At 43.0% G+C, this 27,875-nt stretch overlaps 1 protein-coding gene across 2 annotated transcripts in view; it reads right to left on the minus strand.

The window, feature by feature from the left end:
* Positions 1–18,144: 18,144 nt before the first annotated feature.
* ARSB (arylsulfatase B) overlaps positions 18,145–27,875 on the minus strand; it is a 73,544-nt gene continuing 63,813 nt past the window's right edge. For both annotated transcript variants that reach the window (XM_081212934.1, XM_081212933.1), the window contains 2 exons: positions 21,164–21,289; positions 18,145–20,210 (listed from right to left, as the gene is read on the minus strand). In XM_081212934.1, the coding sequence (XP_081069060.1) occupies positions 19,945–20,210; positions 21,164–21,289 (392 nt within the window). In that variant the 3' untranslated portion in view covers positions 18,145–19,944. The remainder of the gene's footprint in view (positions 20,211–21,163; positions 21,290–27,875) is intronic.

Below are 27,875 nucleotides of genomic sequence, written 5' to 3' on the forward strand. Positions count from 1 at the left end.
CAAGCCCAGCTACTTTTTGGCGCGCGCGCTCTCTCTCGCTCTCTCGCTCGCTCTCCCTCCCTGCTTGATGTGTGTGAGTGAGTGAGAGAGACGTTAATGGTACTACTAGCTTGGTGCCTCCCTGCCGAAGACGCTGCCAAAAGCACCAAACGGAAACCGAGTGCAGTGCTGAGCAGCAGTCGTGTCCCTGGGATAGAAAGGGAATTATTGGACACCCTCCTCGCCCGTCTCAGAGGGAAAGGAAAACAGCAAGCAAAGCATGAGATTGCGCCTCAGAGGAAGAGGGAAAATATAACACGGCACTGTGTTCTGTGTGTGTGTGTGTGTGTATACATTGTGCGCTATGATCCTGTTGGTGGTTTGCTGTTGTGCCCTGATAAGTCTCAGTATTTTATGGGTTATTAAAAAAAAGACATCTGTTGAGTGAATAAATTGAAACTTGGCATACATAAGCCACCCAATGAGGCCTACAAATGTGGCAGAACTGGTCCTATCTTTTATTTATGTAAGAATTTACATACCGCTTGATTGTAAAACATACAAACACAAAATTCTAAGCCGTTTACAACTATTCTAAGTGGTTTAAAACAATAAACATTGCCTGTAACAGTGCTGGAAATGGACACATTTACTTTTTTCAGATTTGAAAAGGAGTATCATATATTTCTTCCCAATTTTGGTGAAAACTGATGTACAGTGGTACCTCGGGTTACAGACGCTTCAGGTTACAGGACGCTTCAGGTTACAGACTCCACTAACCCATAAATAGTACCTCAGGTTAAGAACTTTACCTCAGGATGAGAACAGAAATCGTGCTCTGGCGATGCGGTGGCAGAGGGAGGCCCCATTAGCTAAAGTGGTACCTCAGGTTAAGAACAATTTCAGGTTAAGAACGGACCTCCAGAAAGAATTAAGTTCTTAACCCGAGGTACCATTGTAGTTTATTTGGACTTATTTAGAAACCAACTCTTTCATTGGTTTGGTGATGTTTTGAGTGGCCATTCAAAAGTCATTAAGGTTTCCCTGTCCCTTTAAAATCTATGGCTGCAACTATTAGCAAAATAAGGCAGTGCATGCACAGTTTAATTTTTGAACTGAGAATTTTGCCAGCACACCAGTGTTTACAGAGGGAGCCGCCAAGCGGATGCTCTGTGCAATGTCTGTTCATATGGGATATAACAGTGTGGTGCAGTTTCTAGTTAAAGGGTCACCAATTTTGGGGAGCCTCACAATATCTTTCTTTGGGGCTCTGGATTACCTGAGAAACTACTGAGAGATGAGGATGGGGTGGTGGAGCTGTCCTCCCAACAGAGGCATTGCAGCCGCTTACCTAGAAGGTGTTGGGGTGGGGCAGATTGGTTCAGTGTTCAGTGTAAAACAAGTTACTTCGTATTCTAAGTATGGGTGCAATCCTATCCTGAAGTTTCATAGGCTGTCACTGCAGTGGCAGAGAGGAGCCAATATTCATGGAATTACAGTAGTACCTCGGGTTACAGACGCTTCAGGTTACAGACGCTTCAGGTTACAGACTCCGCTAACCCAGAAATAGTACCTTAGGTTAAGAACTTTGCTACAGGATGAGAACAGAAATTGCGTGGCAGTGGGAGGCCCCATTAGCTAAAGTGGTGCTTCAGGTTAAGAACAGTTTCAGGTTAAGAACAGACCTCTGGAATGAATTGAAGTTCTTAACCTGAGGTACCACTATAAATGTCGGCAGGTGAATCCTTCCCTCTCACAGTGCTTGTATGTTTCCACCGGAGGAGGAATAGGACACAGTGGAAGTTCTACCAGGATCAGTTGTGTACCCCCTTGTCCCCGCTGATAGATTTGCAGCCATAGGATTGGATAGCTCAGTTGGTAGAGCATGAGACTTTTAATCTTGGGGTTGTGGGTTCAAGCCCCACATTGGGCAAAAGAGTCTTGCATTGCAGGGGGTTAGACTAAATTTACCCTCATGGTCCCTTCCAACTCTACAATCCTATGATTCTACGGTTGCTCGGTCCATGCATTTTATTACGCTGCTTCAAAATAATTGTGCATTGTGTTATTCATCGCAACTGGACCAATAAGAGTTAAAAGAAACCCTTGGAAATGAGGTTAGTGTAAACAACCAGATAATATATCATGCTGAACATTTTACTGCGACTAGCTTCGGTTTTTCTGTTGTAGACATTGATGCTGCAATGGGATACACCGTAACACTGCCAAATGCTTCCCAGTATTATTAAATTTAACTTCACCACTCATCTACAGAGAATTATTAAGTTTCAAATAGAAACTAATTATTCTGGTCTGTCTCAGGGCCGATTCTGACATAATGTCTTTCCCCCCACCCACCCCCAACAGCTGAATATAGCAGAATACTCTCAGAGGAACATATGTGAAGGGGGTGAATACTATGTCAGATTGAAAAATCCACATGTATTTTGTTGAAAAAGATCTGCGAGCAGGAAATTAAATTCCTAACCGCTCTAGCAGTATTATGCAAAATAATAAAACAGCAAGGAGTTTGTAAATACCCCATAGTAATAACTTAAGTGTCCACAATATATCTGCTGATTTCATGCCATAATCCAAACAAGTGTGTTCAACAATTTTGTGCTGTTGCCTTGTTCTTCTCTATAAGAATTAGAACAACTGCGTTCAAACAGCCTTTCTTTCCTCCTTTCCCTCTTTTCCACTAGCATTTGGTTGTTCTCATACTGTATAAGGGTTTAGCACCTACGGCAATAGCATTCGTGTCAGTACCTCCTATGACACCCTCGTGAAAGAGGTCAGCAAATATTGCCTCAAAAATCTACAATGCATGAGAAACTACATTTTTTTCCACTCACTGGCACAGGTGTAGCCTCTCTTACATTGAACAGCTGCTCAAACAGGCCCACATTTCATTGGAAAGCTGGGATTGGAAATTTATGCTCTCTTCCATTCTGCACAGATAACTGCAAAGGCTCTCTTCTGTGGTAGCCAGTGTAGGTGCCTTTTTCTGCATTGCCGAGTGGACTGATGCAGGGGCAAGTCAGTCAGCACCATCTGGGCGGCTTCCAACAAAATATTAAAAACAATACAGCATCAGACATTAAAAACTTCCCTAAACAGTTGTCTTTTAAAAGTAAAATAGTTGTTTATTGCCTTGACATCTGCTGGGAGGGCGTTCCACAGGGCAGGCGCCACTACCGAGAAGGCCCTCTGCCTGGTTCCCTGTAACTTGGCTTCTCGCAGTGAGGGAACCGCCAGAAGGCCCTTGGCGCTGGACCTCAGTGTCCGGGCTGGATGATGGGGGTGGAGATGCTCCTTCAGGTATACAGGACCGAGGCCATTTAGGGCTTTAAAGGTCAGCACCAACACTTTGAATTGTGCTCAGAAACGTACTTTTATCTCTTTCTATGCATTTAGATGTGGCAGCCAATTCCTGATGTGCAGCCACATAGCAGCTGTTTTGTGGCTGGTGCCCATGACAGTTTCTAAAAGTTTCAAGAGTGCCCGTTGGCCCCAGAAGCTTGTGCTATAACATCTAAGCTATTAATTTCAACTGGAGGCCAAGGAGGCATCTCCATATGACCCCAACCTATAAATGCTTCCTGCAAATAACACATTATTTCTGTCTACAGATTGAACAAATAATAGCAATTTAGTTGATAATTGGCACAAATTGTCTTTTATCTATAGCTACATGTTTCAGGTGCATGGAAGTGACTTCCATGTGCATAGAAATTATGTTTTGTATTTGATGTTGATGTTAACCTGCTGGTACCTAGATAAAAATTGTCTACAAAATAATGTTTTTACATGCATCTTGTTCTAGAATGCACTTATAGTTAAATAACACATGACAGCCTGCCTAGATAGTTCCCACTTTTTATTTCTATAATAAAAACAAGTCCCTGGATGGGTAATTGGACCATGAACCATGACTCTCAGCTAAAGACCTGACACATCATGTACATGTGCATTTCCCCAACACCTGTAGAAAAGGACATGCAGTAGCAACATTTTTTGGTTATATCTATATTGAACTATTGTTACATGCTCTAGGTGGGTCTATCTTTAAAGACTGAAAACTACAGCTGCTTCAGAATGCTGCTGCCAGGTTGTTGACAGGGATCCATTGTTCAAAGCATGTGATTCTGCAGCTATTTAATCTGCAGTGACTCCTGGTATGTTTATGAGTTTGATTCAAAGTGGTTGCTGTCACCATTGTGGTTTGTTTCCGGGGTATTTGAAGGACTACCTGTTCGCACTTGATTCTGCCAGCCGGTTAAAGTTTGAGGAAGATCTGCTCTGTATTTTCACCACTATCTAAATTGTGATTAGTGAATACACATGTTTTATGTTGTGGCTTTGATGATGTCAGTCACATCCAGATAATTTAGTGAAGATGATTAAAGAACAGAACTTTAAAGCTTTCCAGAGCCATTTGAGAAATAAACTTGCATTCAACAATTAGAGAGAAGAAAGAGATTCAGAAACCAGGAGAGAGACAGAGAGAAATGTATATAGTATGAAATTGCCATAAAAATGCAAGGTAGCAATAGGTAATACATCAAATAATGTAAATGTAAATTTATTTACTTAAGAATAATAAATTACAGAACTATTTAAGGTTAACCAGTTCACCTTTTAAAAAAGAACAAAAGTACTTTTTCTGAAGAAAAATACAGAATTTCTGAAGTTATTTTGAAGACTCCAGCTGTAATGTCCTGCTACTTTCTATGTTGCACCTTAATGCAATAAATTGTAGCTTAGAATAAGACTGCATACACACGAGAATTTATTATAGACTCAATGAAGATTGTGTATGGACTACCTAGAAAAAACATGTACTCAATCTAGATCCATTGTATATTTTTTGCCCCTGAAAAGTGCTTCTTGAGAAACTGGTTTCATTCCAAGAATAAAAGCGCATTGTGGATTGATTCTGCTTTACCTCACAGTGTGTTCATTTGGAAAGAGAGATCTACGTAGTCCCAGCAGTGTGTCCACATCTGCCCAATGACATTGTGGGTGGGCATATACCAATAATCGTCCACCCGGGGCATGTGCAGGGAGCAAAAATGTGCAGATAACCTAATTAAGGGGAGGGTTTTCAAATATGTATCAAGTAACTACACCCATCCTTGTGGACAGCAGGATCTATAATCCATCTAGATTTAAAGCAGGATGTTGAAGACAAGCACAAGTGATTCTGGAGTGAGAAAAACAACATTTTTGTGCTATTAACAGGTTTGTGTGTACACAGCCTGAACACTCTAAGGCGGAATCTGTTACTGACTTTGCCAGCCATTTAGGATGCAAAAGGCTGACACTTCCACACAGCTGCTTTGAGCTGTTTATACACTGTGAAAATGGGCTCTGTAACAACTGCTAGTGTGCAACCTCTGGCCTTCAAACAACAGACTTTTATCCACATAGATGGGCAATGATGTAATTTGAGACAATTCACAAAACCCTAAGCTACTCTGTGGGACAATGGGAGCTTTTCATTCCTGTTCTTCATTTAGCGTGTATGAGCCATTCTGGTCAATTTGCAGTTGTGGACTATGTCAATCTTTATTTCTACCAAGCAGTATTCCAAAGGCTTGTTAAACTGATTTTTACCCTAGACAAGTATAAACTTGTCTTTTGGAAATATGTCCTATTGATATAAATGGAACACACTCCCCCTAAACAGTTCACCATAATAGTCACTCAGTCCTAAATATATATATATAAACTGGTCAAATCCCACAAGAGATATTTTCATGCAGAATGAAGACTCTTCATGCACAGCTGATCAGAATGGAGACACTTATCCACATTGCAGTGTTCAGTTGGGGGCCCAATGAATTGCATGGATGGTGCTTTGAACATGCAGTGAAGATACAGCTATAAAGCAAGAGAAAAGTTTTCCTGACATACAGTATATCTGCATATCTCTCAGTGTGTGCAACTAGACCACCAGCTAAAGTGGACAGTGGTTAGATATTATAAGTGTGTGTGAAGTATGCATCATGTCACCTTTTAACTGCTTTGGCAAATTGCTGCCTGCCAGGACTGGCCCACCCATTAGGCAAGGTGAGGTGAGGCAGCTGCCTCAGGCAACAGGATCCATAGCAGCAAAAGATCCAGCGTCTAAGGAATGCATTACCTGCTGGTGCCGCTGCTGCTGCTGCAGAAACGATGACTGTGGCTCGCTCCGGGGAGGCCAGATCTGCCCTACTGCCGCCTCTGCAGCCTAAAACAGACAGTCCGCCTTGTGCTCTGGCTCCTCCTCTCAAGCTTGCAAACCATTTCCCCCCTGTTTGCTTACAACAGGCAAACTCTAATCCAAAACCAAAACTATTAGTCTTCTGTCTTACTAACTATCCCCCATTTGCAGCTGCCAAAGTCTTTGCTTTGCTGGTGGCCAATCTCGACAGGTCATGACTTTGTCTATATTTCTTAATGGCTTATCTCTAAGTGATTCCCTGGTCAGGAAAAAAAGTTTAGCCTGTGTTTCTACACCGCTAAATCAAACACCTGGCACCTTCTCTTAATACTCCAAGTATTGGTTAAACCCTAACATTTACTAAACCTAGGAAGCATGGGTGTCTTGCACCTACAAACTCTGGCACCCAAACCTATAACAATACGTAAGCCAGAGGTTGGGAGCCTCAGGTGCAAGAGCTGAATGTGACTCTGCAGGCCCCCCATCTGACCCTTGGAACTCTTTCCCAGCCATACATATCATACCCTAAGTGTTTTCGTCTGGCTGGAATGTGTCCTTGAACTCTAAGCATGATTACTGCTTGCCAGCCCCTTCTGCCCCTTGCCAGAGGACAGAAGAGTGTGTGCAGAAATTAGCCTACAGTACAGATGTAAAATTAACACTTGTTGCTTTTACCATTGGCATGTGGCTGTCAGTTGCTCAGAAGGGAATGTGACATTGGGACTGAAAGACATTCCCCACCTCTGACCTAAGTAGTCATTAAAGGCCTCCAAATTCAAAGTTCTATTAACAGTGTAAAATGGACCCTTTGTTTCCTGCAGTACCCTGTGGGCTTCTGAATGACCACCTTGTGATTATGAATCAATTGAGCAGTTTTGGAGTCTTTCACCAGAAAGAGACAGGTGGCACATGCTTATTTTAATGAATGGTACCAAAAAACTTCCTCTAATGTTTACTATCTATAACTAAACTTTTATGCAGAATTAATAATTCAAAGTTGTTTTTCTCCCACGCACATTTGAGCATCGTCTCCTTTGTCATTACAACATCCTCAAGCAATGAAGCAATCAAGATCTCAGCAATGCTGAATTATGTATGACTGATTGATTCGCGGGCTGCAGTAAGCAGCTGTAACGCAAATAATGTCTGGTGTCAAAACAGTTAAAGTGATGCTATTGATCTGAGTGGGATACTGGACATTCCTGCAGTTCTGATAGATTCCTCCAATGGGTTGCCACTTGCTTAGGGGGAAGTGGAGGCTAGATATGGACATAGTGCATTGATCAGAAAACATTTGTAACACATTGATTAAGAAAGAACACTATAGGAAATAAATGGTGCTTGGGGAAAATTAGTTTGTGCACTGCAGCTTCATATGAATTCCGGGGAGGATGTTTGGATGCAGAGGTAACTCTGGCCCCATGGCTTAATTGGGGCTGTAACTGTTCTTTTGTATACAGAGAAACTGAATATTTAGGAAACAGTAAATGACCGACAGCAAGAAAACAAATGAATATTCAAAGAAACTGCCAAAGGTTGAACTATCTACGATGAAAAATGTTATCCAAAGCAGTGGGTGATTTATAGTTATGGTCTTACATTCATTTAAGAACAAAGAAAAGAGATTGCACCCATTGTGGGGTGGAATGCAAGAGGCAAATTAAGTGTATCTTTACAAAGGGGGAAATACTTAATCAGAGCTACAATTCCCAATACCCTTAACAAACTACAGTCCCCAGGAATCTTTGGAGAGGGGATGTGCTTTAAAAGTATAATGTGTACCTTGTCAAAAACTATCAATTCTAAACACACCATTTGTATAGGAGATGTGGCTGCAAGTGCAGTTGGAGTCAAGTCGATGGAAGAATCCAGTAATCACATGCTGAGAATAATGGGTTAAATGATGCCTTATAAGATTGTTTTGAAGGCAGCCAAGATTGAAGTGGGATGGGGAGAGATGGAGGTCAAATGTAATTTCTCATTCAGGTCTGAAGTTGTGAGGGTTAAAGACAAGTTCCCAAAGGGATAGTTTGAGCCAGTTCATTTGCTGGTGGGAGTTGTTTTTAACATGGATTGTATTGAAATGTGTTTCAAAGTCAATAATAAATAAGATTAAAGTATCGGTGAAAATAAATGAAAGAAAGCTATCATATATTTAATTTACGAGTTGACTCCCAAATAGAGAGAAATGTGTTCCATCTGCATTTTGAAGGGGACCAATCTGATTCACCAGTTCAAGCATTATATGCAGGTCACCCACTCGCTGGATCATCACCTTCCAAAGAAACTACTCTATTCTGAACTTAAAAATGGAAAGCATAATGCTGGTGGTCAACAAAAGAGGTTTAGAGACTGTCTCAAGGCAAAGCTTTAAAAATGTAGTATAAACACTGACAACTTGGAAACACTGGCCTGCGAGTGCTCCAGTTGGAGAACAGCCTTTACCAAAGGTGTCATGGGCTTTGAAGACACGCAAACTCAGGACGCAAGGGAGAAACGTGCTAAGAGGAAGACACGCTTGGCAAATCCACACCATGATCAACTCCCGTCCAGAAACCAATGTCCCCACTGTGCAAGGACGTGTGGATCCAGAATTGGCCTCCACAGTGACTTACGGACTCATTGTTAAAACCGTGTTTATGGAGGACAATCTTACTCAGCTACGAGTGATCGCCAAAGAAGAAAGAAGTACCGTATTTTTTGCCCCATAGGACACACTTTTTCCCCTCCAAAAATGAAGGGGAAATGTGTGTGCATCCTATGGGACGAGTGCAGGCTTTCGCTGAAGCCTGGAGAGCGAAACGCGTCGGTGCGCACCAACCCCTCTCACTCTCCAGGCTTCGCGCAGATCTCCGCAAGCCGTGGGAGCCCGGCGCTGGGCTCCTGCTGCTTGCGGAGAGTTGCCTGTTCTGGGGGCTGGGGTCGGGGGAAGCTCGGGCTTCCCCAGCCCCGCGCCTGGGGGGGGAGTAAATTTCCCCCCCTTTATTTCCCCCCAAAAAAACTAGGTGCGCCTTATGGGACGGTGCGTCCTATAGGGCAAAAAATACAGTATATGCAGGTCAACTATGGAACGGATTGCAAGCTTCCTTGTGTGTGTTTCATAAAGGAAATGTATTGAAAGGCATAGAAAAATGTGTATTTTAGGGAAATATTATGTACAAAATGCATACTTCAAGGAAATGTTTATATAACTTAATTGTGGGGGTTCTATGCATTTTTTTAAGAATTAGTTTTTATTGGGGGTTTTGTGTTACAAAGCAAACAGATCAACAGGGAATAGTACATCTATGGGGGGGTTCCATGCTTCTAAAAAACTGCAAAATTGGGATAAATCAGAGTTGTTGTTGTTGTTGTTAGAATTTATATACTGCCCTATACCTGCAGGAGAACATTTGAAACTGACAAGGAATGGAACCATATAGACTGAGTAATCAATTGCTACACACAAAATATCCACCCTGTCAAGGGGGGGGGGGAATCACAACTAAGTAAAATAATTGCAAGAGGAATCAGAACACTGTGAACTTTTAAATATTTGCAGTGCAATCCTATGCATATTTACACAAAAGTAAGTCCAGTGAGTTTCATGGGGTTTACTCACAAGTGAGTGTACACAGGATTTAAAAGTTTAGTTGAAAAACCAAGCCTAGGGGAATAGGATGAATTACGTGTATTATACGAAATTAAGTGTGCAGTTTTGTACCTAGAAGAATACAGTGGTACCTCGGTTTAAGAACAATCCTGTTTACGAACGATTCAATTTACGAACTCAGCAAAAGCGGGAGGCCTCATTAGGGAAAGTGCGCCTCGGTTTAAGAACGGTTTCAGTTTAAGAACGGACTTCCAGAATGGATTGAGTTTGTAAACCAAGGTACCACCGTATACTTGTTAGTTGGCAAGGACTTAACAATGTCAAATCAAAGGAAGCCATTGTGGGAAAAGATAGAAAGGCAGCAGGGGAGCCCAGGAGCTGCAGCCCCCCCCCCCACGTCTATCTCATTAGGGGGTGGGTGGGTTAGGAGACGAGCATGGCTGCCTGCCATGATGCCCTCTTTATGGCTCAGCTGGAACAGGCAAAGACTGGGCCAGAAGCAAAACACCAGGGTGAAGACTTTTGTAGTCCCTCAGTGTCCCATCACTAAGTAGGCTGAGAGCCAAGGGATTTCCGATGGTTTGAAACACCACAAGCAGTGTGTCAAGGGTGGAGGAAGCAGAGTAAGGAGAGTGAGAGTAAGGGAGCTTGTTTGAGGAGAGAGAGAGAACTGGGACAAAAGATATGGGGGAACATGTGCAAGTGGAACAGGGATAACTAGATTAGAAGCCTCTCACCACAAGAGACAGGGGGAGAGTGGAAGGACAGTAAATAACTGACTGCTGCTATGTAAGATAGGCCTTGGTGGCAGGCCAGAGGGGTGTGTGTGTCTTGTAAAGAAACCTACCAATCTACGATGTCTGCTGATAAACTGGGTCTTGAACTCCTTCAAGAAATAAGCACTCACCAGTTGAACACTGAAGAAAGGGAATCTGCTGACATTCTGAAGGCTTTCCTTACTAAATTTTGAAGTGTTTTGTGTTTTTTAAAAAAAGATCTATGTGACGTTCTTAGTCCTCCTAATCCCCTGAAGAAAAATAAATAAATAAAAGAATCATAGTCATCTAGTACTAACCCATTCTGTTTATATGTTCAGTTTGACTGGCAGAGCTTTAAGTTTACCATAGAATATTATCTGTTTTAAAAAAGATATAAAGTCCTTGTAGTTATGCTGATTCTCAGAGCTGTTTGCTAAATCTGAAGACATAAAATAAAACAATGTATGCCAAAGATGAAATATGTGCCCAGCTCCTGTTCAGTTTCGGTTTCAGTTTCTGTTAATTGGTTCTCGTGAGAAACTTGCAGATTCTAGCTTCACCAATTAACTCAAGCTGGAGTCAATTTACTCTTGGCAGAAAGCCCAGGTCTGCTTGACCTAGAAACTACTCACTCTGATTGGTTAACGAGCAGCACTCAACTCTGTTATCTAGGGATTGCTAGCACAGTTTGATGTGAGGTGTGTTAGGAGTTAGAAGTGCTGTGTATGGTTATGAGAGAGAGAAAGAAAGAGAGGATTTATTTTGCTTTTATTTGTATGCAGAAACTCTGCTGGTTTTATTTTTTCCTTTTAATAAATCCTGTAAATAGTTCTTCTGAGTCTAGCTGACTAGTCATTATCGCCGCAACTAGCTTCTTCGCTGTGCAGGAAAACTCTGCTACGTATGGGCTAAAGCCAGTAGGGCTATGCCTGACACTCCAAAGTTCCATGAGGTTATGGGCATTGTGCTGCCAGCCTGAGTTGCGGTGGTGTCAGCATCAACGGCGTTGGTTCCAGTAGTTCCAGAAGTTGTTGTTCCTGGCTGGTTCCTGACCGTGGTGAGCTGGTGACGCAGCGGACACAAGGACAACAGCTGCAGCGTGTGAGTGCTGGGTGCTGTGGTTCCTGTTTTCTCTCTCGGTGGTCGTGAGTAGCTGGTTCCGGGTTCCAGGGACATCGCTCTCAAGATGGCCTCACAACCAGTTCAGATGGCTTTTGAGCGTCTGAATGACTCCAATTACTTGCTGTGGTCGGAACGCATGCAGGCAGTGCTGCAGAGGGATCGTCTCTGGCAAGTGGTGAGTAAGTTTCCTACGAAGCCTGATGATGAAGACCTCGATAAAGACCAAAGAGCAAGGGCCACAATTGTCTTGGGGCTGGAAGATTCCCAGTTGCCGTATGTGAGGGGAATCAAGACAGCTAGAGGTGTGTGGCAAGCACTTAAAGAACTCCATGTGCGTGAGACAGCGGTTTCCAAGCTGTTCATTCGCAAGGCATTGTACAAGGCAATGTTACAGCCTGGGGTTACAATGCAGGAACACCTACACAGTTTACAGTTAAAGTTTTCTGCGCTACAGGAAAGAGACTGTGCGTTAGACCAGCAGGAGAAGGTGGCTATTATTTTGAGTTCTCTCCCTGAAAGCTGGGATAATTTAGTTTTGTCTCTAGAAAGCATACAGGAGCGTGATTTATCAGTCAGTTACGTTACTGGGCGTTTGATTGAAGAATGGCAGAAGAGGCAAGAAAGGTCGTTGGCTGCAGAGGCTTCTACTGGTGGGCGGTTTGGAAGGAGTTCTCATGCCGTGCCAGAGGTGAAGCAAAAGCAGCGTACCGGTGAGGAGTCAGCGTTTGCTGTTAGGCGTTGTTTCCGATGTGGGTCTTCAGCGCATCTAAAACGACAATGTCCGGAGTTGGTCAAGTCTCAGTTGCCGGTGCAGGAGCAGAGACGAGATCAGCAGCAGCAGCAGCGTAAAAAGAAATTCTTCAAACGAAAACAGTCGGCTCAGCTGGTGACCGGCGAGGTCAAGATTGCTGATGAGAAACAAGCGGTCTGGGTGGTCGATTCGGGAGCGTCTCGCCACATCGTGAATTCAGATGAATTGTTTGTTTCCAAGAACTCAGCACAGCGTAGCCAGGTGGCTCTAGCAGACGGAAGTACTTCCGAAGTGATTTCGGGGGGTGCAGTTTATGTTCCTTGTCTTCGTGAATGCCTGCAAAATGTACTTTGTGTGCCGTCATTAAGGAGCAATCTGATGTCTGTAGATTGTTTGCTAAAAGCTGGGTTTAAAGTGTATTTTGAAGGAGACAGTTGCATTATTAAGAAGGCTGGTGAGATTTTAGGCACTGCTAAGTCAGAGGGAGGCTTGTTTTGGCTTAAAGCAGGATCTCAAGTTGCAGCAGTAGTCAGTAAATCTCAGCCTGCAGTGAATAACAAAGCTATACATGACAACTGTGTGCACTTATTGCATAGGAAAATGGGGCATGCTTGCTGGAAAAGTGTACTAAAAATGTCTGAATTGGCTGATGGGGGTAATTTAAAGAGTTGTAACAAGTACCTTGATTGTAATGTGTGTAAAAAGGTTAAAACCCACAGAGTCTCTTACCCCAGAAGTGACAGAGTTAGTGAGTCACCGCTACAGCTGGTTCACATGGACGTAATTGGTCCATTTGCTGTAAGCAGGGGTGGATCGCGTTTTTCACTAACAATTGTGGATGACGCTACACGTTATTCTTGGGTTTTTCCCATGAAGAATAAGGGTGACGTGTTCACTAAGTTTAAAGGCTGGGTGGCATCTGTGGAAAGATTTCTGTCCATTAAACTCAAAAGGATTCAGACGGACAGAGGTGGCGAATTTATGTCAAATGCCTTTAGAGATTGGTTACAAAAGCGTGGCATTGGGCATAGAAAAACGAATGTTTTTTCCCCAGAGGAGAATGGCGTTGCAGAGCGAAAAAACAGATCTTTACAAGATATGATGTTTGCCATGCTTGCTGATGCTGATTTGCCCATGTCTTATTGGGGGGAGAGCATGCTCACCGCGTGTTATCTCCAAAATAGGCTCTTCCATCAAACAATAGGTACAACCCCATACTTTAAATTGTTTCAGAAAAAACCTAAAATTGACCATTTGCATGTGTTTGGATCAAAAGCCTGGGTATTAATTCCGAAACAAATGAGAAAGAAGGGAGATCCTAAGACCAAACAGTTAGTGTTTGTGGGATACCAGGAGCTGGGAAAAGGTTTCCGTTTTGCTGAAGGGACAAACGGCATTGTGATCTCCAGGAATGCCAGTTTTTGTGAACATAGTGGCTGGGAGAGACTACATGCCAATACTGAGGTTTGGTTTGAACCTTCCCAGGAGCTCCATGACTCTGAAAGTAGACACAGAGAATCAGAGTCTGAGGGGGAGGAAAGTTCAGATAAGAGCTCTCAAGAAAGTGGAGTTAGCCAGAGCCCAGTTGCTAAGCAACAAAAGAGAGGTCGTAGTTCTGAGGAGGAAAGTGGGTCAGAAGAAAAATTTTCTCCCAGAAGATCTAAAAGACAAAACAAAGGAGTGCCTCCAGTGCGTTTTTCCCCAGATACTGCAAATGTGTTTAGTGTAAGTGCAGAACCCAAGAGTTTTCAGGAGGTGTTAAAGTTACCAAAAGAGGAGGCAGAGCGCTGGAAACAGGCAATGGAGGAAGAGATGTCCTCTCTGAATGAGCACAAGGTTTTTACACCAGTGGCAGCGCCTGAGGGGGCAAAGATTGTAGGCTGCAGGTGGGTGTACAAAAGACTTAGGCCCGGTTAGGACATATCTAGGGTTGGAAGTGTGCTGGGCCCAAGATGGCAGCTGCCTAATTAGTCAGCAGAACAAAGTTAAACAACTACTGACTACATACAGGATGCAGGATTGCAAAGGGGCAGCGGTGCCTATGGATCCAGGTTTCATAAAAACACTTCACATAGATGAGAGTCCTGAATTTGAACATCCTGATGTATATCACTCTGTAATTGGAAGTTTATTGTATATAGCACAGTGGTCCAGACCTGATATTAGCTATGCAGTAGGCATATTAAGTAGATTGGTCTCAAAACCCACACTAAATGCCTGGAAAGGGGTAAAACAAGTTCTGAGATATCTCAAACAGACAATTGGCTATATGTTACAATTAAATTCTTCAGAGGATGAAATGTTGAGTTGCTACTGTGATAGTGACTGGGGAAATTTGCCGGATAGAAAATCTGTCACAGGACTAGTCATAATGGTCGGTGGAGCTTTAATCAGCTGGCGGTCACGCAAGCAAGACGTAGTAAGTGTGTCATCAACGGAATCAGAGTATGCCGCATTGAGTGAATTGTGCAACGAGGTGATTTATTTCAAGCATTTGATGGCAGATTTAAATGTGAATTGTGGAGAACCAGTACAAGTTTACATTGATAATCAAGCTTGTATAACATTAAGTAAAACAGAGGGTTTCAAATCGCGTTCAAAACATATCTCTGTAAAATACCAAAATGTACGTTGCTGTGTACAAGACAATGTAATCACCTGTACTTATGTGTCAAGTGAAGAAAATGTAGCAGATGTATTAACTAAACCATTGGCAAAGATAAAGAACAAGCGAATGTGCAAGGGTTTAGGTTTGCTGGAAAAATAATCTCCTACATAGGTGTATTTGGTGTTAATTGTTCAGCAGAATCTGTGAGGGGGTGTTCAGTTTCGGTTTCAGTTTCTGTTAATTGGTTCTCGTGAGAAACTTGCAGATTCTAGCTTCACCAATTAACTCAAGCTGGAGTCAATTTACTCTTGGCAGAAAGCCCAGGTCTGCTTGACCTAGAAACTACTCACTCTGATTGGTTAACGAGCAGCACTCAACTCTGTTATCTAGGGATTGCTAGCACAGTTTGATGTGAGGTGTGTTAGGAGTTAGAAGTGCTGTGTATGGTTATGAGAGAGAGAAAGAAAGAGAGGATTTATTTTGCTTTTATTTGTATGCAGAAACTCTGCTGGTTTTATTTTTTCCTTTTAATAAATCCTGTAAATAGTTCTTCTGAGTCTAGCTGACTAGTCATTATCGCCGCAACTAGCTTCTTCGCTGTGCAGGAAAACTCTGCTACGTATGGGCTAAAGCCAGTAGGGCTATGCCTGACACTCCAAAGTTCCATGAGCTCCAACATGTCGATTTAGTGTATTGTGCAGCAGACCGTAGTATAGCTCATAACTTTATAAAGAGCCCTCAGATATTTTAAGAATGAAAGGCACTATGCAGTCAAACCTATATTTTCTTCATTGCCTTGGATGCCAGCGTTTGTCCATAGTAAGCTGTGGCTTTGCTAGTATAGCTTGTTGTGGTTTCTGAAGAGTATGTTCTGTACATCTAAATCTAGAATTTCTCTTTGACTGTACTTATTTTAACTATAGCTCTTCAGACAAAACACAGCAGCTTTCTTTATCAAAGAGCCCAGACAGAACGAAGGGAAACTAGCAGCTGGGAAGGTTATCTTTTTTTATGATTGCAGCAGATGTTCAGCCTGTGTGAGTGTCTGGAGGCAGTTGGAGGATGGATTGGGGCTAACAGATTGAGGCTGAATCCTGACAAGACAAAAGTACTGTTTTGGGGGGGACAGGAGGCAGGTGGGTGTGGAGGACTCCATGGTCCTGAATGGGGTAACTGTGCAGGTAACTGTGCCCCTGAAGGACCAAGTGCGCAGCCTGGGAGTCATTTTGGACTCACAGCTATCCATGGAGGCGCAGGTCAATTCTGTGTCTGGGGCAACTGTCTACCAGCTCCATCTGGTATGCAGGCTGAGACCCGACCTGCCCACGGACCGTCTCACCAGAGTGGTGCATGCTCTGGTTATCTCTCTATGTGGGGCTACCTTTGAAGGTGACCCGAAAACTACAACTAATCCAGAATGTGGCAGCTAGACTGCTGAGACCACATAACACTGGTCTCAAAAGACCTACATTGGCTCCCAGTACGTTTCCAAGTACAATTCAAAGTGTTGGTGCTGACCTTTAAAGCCCTAAACGGCCTCGGTCCAGTATACCTGAAGGAGCGTCTCAACCCCGATCGCTCAACCCAGACACTGAGGTCCAGCGCTGAGGCCCTTCTGGCAGGTCCCTCACTGCGAGAAACCAACTTACAGGGAACCAGGCAGAGGGCCTTCTCGGTAGTGGCACCCGCCCTGTGTAACGCCCTCCCACCAGATGTCAAAGAGAACAATAACTACCAGGCTTTTAGAAGACATCTGAAGACAGCCCTGTTTAGGGAAGCTTTTAATGTTTGGACTAATGTATTTTAATATTTTGTTGGAAGCTGCCCAGAGTGGCTGGGGAAACCCAGCCAGATGGGCGGGGTATAAATAATATATTATTATTATTATTATTATTATTATTATTATTATTATTATTATTATTATTATTATTATTATTATACAAGCAAGAGGTTTAGTATCAGCCCTTCCAATGTTCCCTAACACAATTCCTGCCCTGAAGCAGAAATTCATCCATGGGTTGACCAATATAATTAGCAAACCTGGTGCATCTGTAATACACATAGTCAAGATTTGTGATCACACAGGAGTAAATTCCAGTGGAACCTACCTGCTGAGTAAGCTTGCATGGGATTGCAGCCTTAGTGATGAAGGATGAGAGAAGATGAAGACCAGCACCTCCATGTGATCTCACAATTTATTTATAGCTTGGAAAACCTAATGCAATAAATCTTTTACTTAACGTATAGGTTGTGTTTAGATATGCGGTATACAATTTAATAGAACTGAAATCCTGTGTATGCTTATGTGTTTAGCATCATCATGTTGGCACTTACCAAAACAAAACACCTCTTCTTCAAATTCGTTTCTTATGAATCCAGTGCTTAGCTCTTCCAGGGTGACTGCTTACACATTGCCAAAATAAAATAAAAGAAGACACAAGTTTGCATATAATTTGCACCCTTAAAATTACTACAATTTTAACAGAATATTTTTTTTTAACCAGAGCAGGTGACCTGCAGCCTGCTGTCCAAATGCAAACTGTTGATGAGCAACTTCAGGGCCCTTGCCTTGAAGGGGGCTTTGTATGGTTCTTTGATCTTTAAACTTTTATCTTTAAACTGGACTTGGATCATGCAGCTCGTCCAATAGAGGATTGTCCTTGTAAAGTTGAACAATTTGTCAACCTAAACAGTATACGTTGAAGCAAAAATGGCATCAAGCCCCCCACCCACCCCTTTACACCCATTTTCTGAACAATACATTGGGTGCGAGGGAATAACATAGAAAAGGGCCACCACAGCACTTCCCATCCTGGCCAGAGTTGAGTAGTGGATCCTAGGAGGTGGTAGCTTCTCCTCAGCCCATTCTCCCCCTCACTTTACCTTGCTCTGGTAATGTCAGAGCAAGCACTGTGAATTGGGCCCAGGGAAAAAAAGTCAGACAAATATAATTTATTTGTGGTCCACTGGTCGCAAATGAAAAGTTTCAGAATGTAAAATGCATGAGATCTTCAAGAGAGGGGGAAAACCCAGAAAGCAAGAAGATTGTCTAAAGGAAATTACAATATTTAGACTTGCTCAAACTTATTAGAGCCCTCTAATAAAATGACCAACTGAGACTCTGACCATCATCCTGTGATGGCATCTGACCATCCCTTTATTTAAAAAGAACATGTGACACAGATTAAGATACTCCCAAAACATTTCCCCCTACTTTTTCCACCTCGTGCAGAATTCTATAAACCGCTATTACGTTCTCACCCACTTTGTGGAGTTCTCACCGAAACTCTTCACAGTCCCTTTTTGGTTTTACTACCCTCAACAAAACAGTGTCATCAGCAAACTTGGCTGCCTCTCTGCTCACACCTACCTCCACATAATTTACAGACATATTAAAAACACTGGTATCATCACAGATCTTTGAGGAACCCCACTTCCATTGTGAGAATTGTCCATTTATTATTGCTCCCAGTTTTCTGTTATTTGGTTACTGAGCCATAAGAGAACCTTTCCTCTCATTCCATAACTACTAAGTTTAATCAGGAGCCTTTGGTAAGTGGACTTTGTGTAAAAAAAAAAAAGTCCAAAGAGTTCTGAGTAAATATGTATATAGGGCAGTAGCAGATGGAATGGTGGGGTGGAGACAGCTACCTCACCTCCTGGCAGGTGAGCCGCTGATGCTTACTGGGAGGTTCACAGTGGTGGCAAGGTTGGTGCAGTGCGAAGAAGAAGAAGAAGAAGAAGAAGAAGAAGAAGAAGAGGAGGAGGAGGAGGAGGAGGAGGAGGAGGAAGAGTAGTTTGGATTTGATATCCCGCTTTATCACTACCCGAAGGAGTCTCAAAGTGGCTAACATTCTCCTTTCCCTTCCTCCCCCACAACAAACACTCTGTGAGGTGAGTGGGGCTGAGAGACTTCAGAGAAGTGTGACTAGCCCAAGGTTACCCAGCAGCTGCATGTGGAGGAGCGGAGACGCGAACCCGGTTCACCAGATTACAAGTCTACTGCTCTTAACCACTACACCACACTGGCTCTCAGAGGTGCCAGCAGAGTCAATCCGGTGCTCCTGCCAGTGTCATATGCATTGTGCCACCCTCCGCAATATCTTGCCCTTCTCCCTCCTGGCAAGCAGCAGCAACTCACCTGCTGGGAGGTCAGGTATACATCTCCACGCCACCATCCTGTCCACCACTGTGGACACAGTATTCATATTGATCTCAATATTCATATTGTGGAAATAAGACATTTTGGGTGTAGAGCTGACATGTTTGGCTATTGCTAGGACCTTGGTGTGTAGCTGCTAAGAGGTTCTGTTCATGGAGATTCTAGGATGCTCCTGTTAGAGTGACTCGCGAGGTAAAGGTGTGGAGAGAGAAAAGGAACTCTACAATTGGCTTCTTTCTCCTTTTCTTTACAACTCTGTCAGCCTCCGATAAAAGCTGGCTCCCGGCAAGTATGAAATCAAGCCTTTGACTTCAGATGCGAAAGAATTTAGAAGGCCCTGCCCCCCCGCCATGACTCAGAGCTTTCCAACTGAAATAATGTTTCCCAGCTGGCCAGGAACTTTGGGAAGGCGGCATCATTTTACCCTCTGCTTCAGAGACATGTCATGGACGGCAAAAAACCCACCAACATCCAAATGGCAGATTTATGATTCTATAGAACTTCAAGCACAACCAATGGTGAAACTGGATCCTTCAAACAGCTTTTGAGTAAGAAGAACTGGATCCAATGGACTGAAGAGGTAAAATAAACGAGTCAGAAGTGTCTGTGTCCCTGAGTCTATGGGCTGATTCCCATGGAACATTTTTGTACACTTTGCCGTGGTGTACACAAGGATGCACACATTTTTATGTACACAAATATAATGTGGGAATCAGCTCTATGACTACCCTGGACATACCTTTCTCGGGCTGCTGAGCAGTTTCCTACATCCAAGGCCCCCAGGCTTTCTTCGTTCCTGGGTCACAATTAGGGTCATTTTCTGGGTAGAACACGGGAACAGAGTTATTGTTATAGTGCTGGAGACGCAAAAGGAGCTTTTTCACAATGTCAGGATATTGTTCTGACAAGTCACTTCGTTCCTCGGGATCATTAACAATATCATAGAGCCAAAGTTTCTTTGTTGGAGGGTCTGAAGACAGAGCCTCTGACTCATCAAATAAAGATGGCGGTGGAAACCAGTGGGAGCAACCTATAAACAGGAACAGAGCAGATTAGAGGTTAGTTGGGACAGCATTAGCCTCTTAATTTGTTTCCAGCTTGTTCACAGATCTGACTTGTTCAATTTTAGAGAAGTGGAATTGAACTTGCGACGCAGAATTTGTTTTTTTCCTATGGAGATTTGCCAGCTGACCAACAGAATAACGAGAAGATGAATTAAATGTTAGTAGGAAGAAGAGTTCCTAATATAAACTGTATGGAGCTCAGTCTGCAGTAGAGCTATTTGGCTGAGGTTTGTTGCTCTTTTCTTGGTTTTGACACCACCGCCCTCAACTCCTTTCTCTTACTGCACCTTTTGCATCTTTGCATATTTTTTTATAACAAACATTCAATGATCAGTGGGTGAACTTTGAGCAACAAGGCACACACAAGCGGACAAACAGTGCCATCCTAGAAACAAGGTAAGAGATTAATCTGCAAGAACACTGACTGACATATAGGAAATTATAGTACCAGCTGGATGCCTCAACTGGAAAGCTGGGATGCCTGCCATTGAGTGAGCTTTCTAGCAGGTGTCCCTCTTGCTGCTTCAAGTGACAAATTTGAATACAATGCTTCATACTATGTCAAAACAGATAGTGCATGTAGGAATGTTAGCACACTTTAAATAAATAAGTTACTTTTTCAGGCAGAACAGCCTAAACTGGTCATCTTTCCCACCTCTGTAAGCTGCCCAGGAGGAAATGTCTATTGATGGGTGGCCATACACATTTAACCAACCAACCAACCAACCAACCAACCAACCAACCTTATTTTAAGGCTGAAGGGCAGGGAGTTCTTATGATCATTATTAAGTCAGTTCTTTCTTACACCTCTGGAGCATCAATTGCTACCAAAACCAGTATTCACAAATTTAATACAGCAAATACCAGGAAGTGCCATTATCTGGAACATGCGAAAGGGAGGAATCCCATAAAAAGTTACCTGGATTGCCAGTTAGTAGTTTCCATTTTCCATGTCGAATTGCAGCATGTATAGAGGTATTGAAAATTGAATCTTCCCAGGAAAAATAATTACTCTGTGATGAAGTTCTGTTGCTGATACCTGCACCTAAGATCAAATAGGACACGAGTATTATATCCATTGTGAAATTATATTGTTTGTGTGTGGAATAGGTAAAAAGGTAAAGGACCCCTGGAAGGTTAAGTCCCGTCAAAGGCGACTATAGGGTTGTGCCTAGGACTTGCTGATCAGAAGGTCGGCGGTTCGAATCCCCGCAACGGGGTGAGCTCCTGTTGCTTGGTCCCTGCTCCTGCCAACCTAGCAGTTCAAAAGCACGTCAAAGTGCAAGTAGATAAATAGGTACCGCTCCAGCGGGAAGGTAAACGGCGTTTCCATGTGCTGCTCTGGTTCGCCAGAAGCGGCTTAGTCATGCTGGCCACATGACCTGGAAGCTGTACGCCGGCTCCCTCGGCCAGTAAAGCAAGATGAGTGCCGCAACCCCAGAGTCGGCCACGACTGGACCTAATGGTCAGTGGTCCCTTTACCTTTACCTTATTATATCCATTGTGAAATTATATTGTTTGTGTGCGGAATAGGTAAAAAGGTAAAGGACCCCTGGAAGGTTAAATCCAGTCAAAAGCAACTATAGGGTTGTGGCGCTCATCTCGCTTTCAGGCCAAGGCAGCTGGCGTTTGTCCACAGACAGCTTTCTGGGTCATGTGGCCAATATGATTAAACCACTTCTGGCACAATGGAGGACCGTGACAAGTGCCAGAGTGCACTGAAACTTATTATGCATTTTAAAGAAATACTTATAATTATAAACGCACTTATGGTGAAGACAGAGGAATCATTTGCTAGAGTTGTGGAGATAGCATGGAAGTGTAACAATAACATTCCATACAAATATAGCCTTCTTTCCCCATGGTCAACACCTGAAAATAACAGTTCTGCAAGTTTGCAGATAGTAGGTGTAGCTGGGGGGGGGGCAGACTGGGTGCCACACTGTGGGGGGTGGAACTTACCATGGGCCTGCAGTGCTCCTGAGTCACGCGTCTCTCCTGGGAGTGGCTCGGTGGCTCGGGAGCCTGTAGGCTCCGTGCTGCCCAAAACGGCAATGTGGGGCTTGCGTCCACCCGCTGCCACCCTACAGCTGAGGGGGAGGTGGTGGGCGGACTCCATGGAGGCTCTGCTCAGTGTGCCCTGCCCTGGCTTGCCCCACCCCTGGGCAAAGGGCACATGTCTCCTTTGGCACCCAAGCAGCTAGCTAGGCTGCTTCTAAAGATAAAAATGTTTAGGAGTACTCTCATTTTGACTCAAGAAAACCACCATTTTATAGATCAAATCAGGAAAAATAAATACAGTAAATGGGCAAAAGTATAAAGATTCACAAAATGTTTAGGGGTATGCGTACCCCTGCGTACTACCACCTCCCCCTTCCCGGAAAAAAGCACTGGATACCACCAAGACACTTCCCTCACAATGCCCAAATCAGTTTTTAAAACCTGCCAGGTTTTTAAAAATAAAGCACAGGCGAAACAAATATGAATGTATGTGAGGTGCTTAAATATAACATAAAAAGGTGAGCAGTATCCCCGAAGCATAAGGTGTTTCTGGCAAGAGTGATGGCTGATTGAGCATTTGACTTGACAGACAATAGATCTGTCATGCAATCATGTAATTTTAAAGTATTGCATCTGTGTTGATTATTTAAAGGCCATTTGTATATATTTACATGTTTAGACTTTGATTTCTTCTTTTACAGTGTTATTGTGTGAAGGCAAAATTTTGAGTGCTTCCAATATGATAAAAAGATCAGTTCTAAATTAAAATTACGTTACAGAAAGCAATCTGTCTGTGTATGGTACATGCATAAGTGAAGGGCGTGTGGATAGATGACAGCAGCAGAGAAGGCCCCCTCTTTAGGATGGAGTAGGAGGATTCAGAAAAGCCTTCTCTGTGTAGGCAGACTCATCTTTGCCTTTATTCCAGCAGAACAGAAAGCATGCCTGATTGTCAGCGATGTGTGAGGCCTGAGAACACAGTGCAGCCTTTAATTTGGCCCTGCCAATAATGTAAATATTATAATGAACATGTGTTCCCAAGCCTCCAGCCTAATGAGATGGATGCAACCTGGGCTAGCCACAGTCCTAAGAATCTGCTAGAAAAAGGCACACACCAGCCACAGCTTACACACACACTGCTGAGTAACCATATTCTTTCCATATTCTTTGAGCACATAGAGTTTGCTACTGTTTTTAATTTTTATTACTATAATTGTTTTATCATTATGTTATTATTATTTCAGGAATGTTTCTGTCCTCTCTTTCCAGTTCACAAACTGAACCACTCAAAGTGTCTTATGAAACAAAAGTAAAAATAATAATAATAATGCCTACACACTATTACAATAAAAGATGCAGATAAAAAGCACCACAAATCAGTCAACCTATAAAAATGAAGTAAATCACCAGAAAACAAATATCCAGCTTCTGGGACAAAGACCAGCCTAAATAAAAATGTTATATACCATCAAACAGAGAGGAAGTATGGGTCTCCCATGATATGATGCTTCAGAGAGTGGGAGAAAACGCTCTCCCATGTCCCTACCTTCTATACCTTAGGTGTAGGGTGAAGAAGAAGAAGAAGAAGAAGAAGAAGAAGAAGAGGAGGAGGAGGATTTGATATCCCGCCTTTCACTCCCCTTCAGGAGTCTCAAAGCGGCTAACATTCTCCTTTCCCTTCCTCCCCCACAGCAAACACTCTGTGAGGTGAGTGGGGCTGAGAGACTTCAGAGAAGTGTGACTGGTCCAAGGTCACCCAGCAGCTGCATGTGGAGGAGCGGAGACGCGAACCCAGTTCCCCAGATTACGAGACTACCGCTCTTAACCACTACACCACACTGGCTAAAAGTGCCTCTCTTAATAACCTTTGAGTCCAGGCAGCATAATCTAGGAGGAAATAGTCCTTCAGGTATTCTGGTCCTAAGCTGTAGCTCACCAAAAACACCTCCACACATATTCTCTCAGTAAACCATACAACAGCAGTGCATCATAGGTCATTGTTATTATCATCCTATACCACAGTTGGAGGACTGACAAAGAGAGAGGATTGTTTGCCTGAGGCTAGCACAGGGTGAGTTGAGGTTTCCTCTTTCTGTCTGACAATAGGGAATTCATCCGCACCTTTAATGATATGTGCAGCATTTTATTAGGTGGTGAGTGAAGTCATTTATGAAGGCAAGCTCCTTTTTAAGAAGCACTGATGATGAAACATTTCCATGAGATTTGATATGCTCTTTTAGAACAACCACTTTCCCACACTGTTTATAAGTGTAAAATAAAGTCAGTCCAGCCAACTCTAAACTTCCAGGGGTTAAACTATGCTGGTTTATGTTTTTCCTTGATCTCTGTAAATTTAATTACACTTTTAACAGTTTTCTTGCTCTACTTTCAACATGGAACAAGAATGAAAGGAAAAGTCTGCCAGACACACACTGAATTAGAAAATCGTTGAGGTAAAGGACTGCACATGGTATTTATTATCTAGGCTGGAAAATTCAAATCTTTCATCATTTTGTGTGTACATTCCATATGACTCGTTCCAAATTGATCCAAACTTTTGATTTTCAATTTATAAAAGCAAACATCACGGGCAATATATTGCAATGATAATTTATATGTAAAAGGTTTCAGAACAGACAGTATCTGTTTTGTGTGGAAGTATAAGGCAGAGAGAGAAATACATATAAACCAGAGTTTCAGCCTATTTATCTAAACAACTGAATTAAAAATCCTAATGCTTTCAGCCTAACTTTTCACCCCCAAAGTGTTAAGTAAAGGTAACTACAGGCAACCCCCAATTTGTGTGAGGGCTGTTTTCCAGGTCCTCGCACTTGACAGCTGAGCATGTCTAAGTCAGCTCCACCCCCTTTTCTGGTCACTTCCAGGTCACCACGATGCATGAGGTCACGCATCAATTGGTTGCTGCCTGTACATTTGTTACCCTGCCTTGACTCTCCCATAATTTCTTAAGAAGAGCTCAGCTGTGTCAGAGCTGGAGTCAGGCATGCGTCAGCAATAAAACAATAAACCACCCAAGGCCAATGAAATTATCTCTTTATTCAAGGAAACAAACCACAGCTCAGTCCTAGTGGTCTCAGCAACTCTTTCCAGGAGGTCTTGCCCCCAATGAAGCAGTTGTGACAACTGAAGGTCTCCACCTCCACAGCGCCCACTAGGAATCCTCCTCTCCAAGGTCTTTCCCAAGCAGTCGCAAACTGAATCTGCACACTCTGCTCTGCTCATTTCGGTTATCTGCGTGTTCTAGGAGATCAAGGGGGAGGGGAGCTGGTTGCAGCAGGAGGGGAAGACTGCCTCTCTGTCTCCTGGCCCCACTCCTCTCCAGTCCCTGCTTCTGCCTCTGAACTGTTCTTGGCCGCAGCCTCTTCCTGTTACCTCTTCAGCTTCTGACACCTTCTCCTCCCAGTCTGCTCCTTTTCCCATTCATTGTCGTCAGAGATATGCTGCCTCTAAACCTGGAGCTTTCATGTAGCCATAATTCCCTCTAATAGTGATCCCAGGTGTTTGAATGCTGGTCAGTTTGGAAGCAAAAGGGGCCATCTCAAAACAGCTAGGGGTTTCTACATACTTCAGAAACTCCCTTCCTCCTTCCTGAAAGTCCCCTGCCCTCTAAGAGGCCGCAGGGCATTCCTCTTAAAAAGTGGGGAGAGACATTTCCCACTTGCCATGAAGAATTCCCAATGATAGACCTGTTTCCATAAAGCTAATTTCATTCAAAATCCATCTAAGTCCATAGTCATCATCAGATCATGTAGCAGCAAGTTCCATCAATTTACTGTAGGAAGTGTGAAAAAGTACTTCTTTTGGTTGGTTTGGAATCACTCAACATTCATCTCCACTGGGTGACTTGAGATTTTAGTATTATGAGGAAGATCTCGGTCTTTGACCCATTTTAACTGTCTTTTTTTCTAAATTTCAATTTCTTCATAAATGTTGATCATACGCTCCTGTGTAGAATTACTATGTTTATATTAATGATTATATATTGCTATGCCTATTGCTAATAATATGGCAAAAGCATGACAGTGCAAACATGAGAGTGTGCAGGTTCTAGGAGAGGAGTTTGGGTTTTTTATTATTATAAATGAATCAACCAAAATTATAAAGGGTCTGGAAGCCAAGCCTTAGGAAGAGCGGTTGAGAGAGTTGGGAATGTTTAGCCTGGGAAAGAAAAGACTGAGAGGAGATATGATAGCCACCTTCAAATATCCCAAGGACTGTCACATGGAAGATGGAGCAAGCTGGCTTTCTCCTGCTCCAGAGGGCAGGACCTGAACCAATGGATTCAAGTTACAAGAAAAGAGATTGTGACCAAACATCAGAAGAACCTTCTGACAGTAAGAGCTGTTGGACAGTGGAACAGACTTCCTTAGGAGGTTGTGAACTCTGCTTCCTTGGAGTTTTTAAAGCAGAGGTTGGGTGGACATGTGTCATGGATGCTTTAGATGAGAGTCCTACATTGCAGGAAGTTGGGGTCCCCTCCAACTCTACAATTCTATGCTTCTATTAATCCCGATGCAGTTTACAAGCAACATATAATACAGTGGACACTCAGCTTGTGAACGTGATCTGTGCAGGATGCACGTTCACAACCTGCAGCGTCCGCAACCTGCAGTGGTGCGTCTGCGCACGCGTGGGTTGTGATTCAGCGTTTCTGCGCATGCGCAAAGTGTGATTTAGCGCTTCTGCACATGTGCGACCGCCGAAACCGGTAAGTAATCAGTTCTGGTACTTCCGGGTTTTGGCGGTCCGAAACCCAAAAAACCACAACCTGAAGCATCTGTAACCCGAGGTATGACTGTAATAGCATTATGGAACATAATAGGACATCACAAACACAGCATAAATTAACAAACATAAATGGCAAACAGATCATGGCAGTGTCATTTATCTCCAGTTATTTTGTTGATGTGCCACAGTGAGCTAAGCCATGGTTTGGTTTAACATGTTGTCTAAATCCAGGCTCATAATTAACTCTTGCAGACAAACCAGGAACCATAAAACCAGGAGCCTAGATTCAGATGACACACTATGCCAAGCTAAAGCTTAGTTCAGTGCAGCGGGGCAGAAAAACAGCCCAGGAAGAGTGAAGTGGCTATGAACTCCTCTTCAGTAGCCTGTATGCACATGCATTCATGCTAAGCCATGGTTTGGTTTAGCATGACATGCAGACCAGACCATTATGCATAAACAAGTAGCTCCAATTATTTTTTTTAAAGAAGTCTTCTGAGTTTATGTTCTAATCTTTGATGATTCAAAGGTTAAATTGCAGAGAAGTAAAAATGCAACAGTGAATTAAGTTTTATACAACTGCATAGGTAACACAGTTTTATAGAAGGCCCATTATTTATATTCCTCATGCTCATTCCCTCACTCCTTAAATAAAAGCTCCAGTAACCAGCGTCATTGGCAGAACCACAAAGAGATGAGATATAAATAGGCAGTAGATGCATTTTTAAAAAGGTCCAGGAAAACTAACCAAATACATTCACTCTTTAGTCTGTGATTAAAATGATGAGAGAGAGAACCATGCTGAAAAAGTTTTTTTCTCTCTCTCTGTGTATGGCAAGTGATCAAAGAGTACATAGCTTTGGTATAACACGGTATTTAGT

Source organism: Podarcis bocagei (assembly GCF_964188305.1).
Source record: "Podarcis bocagei genome assembly, chromosome: 11".
Lineage (NCBI taxonomy): Eukaryota > Metazoa > Chordata > Lepidosauria > Squamata > Lacertidae > Podarcis > Podarcis bocagei.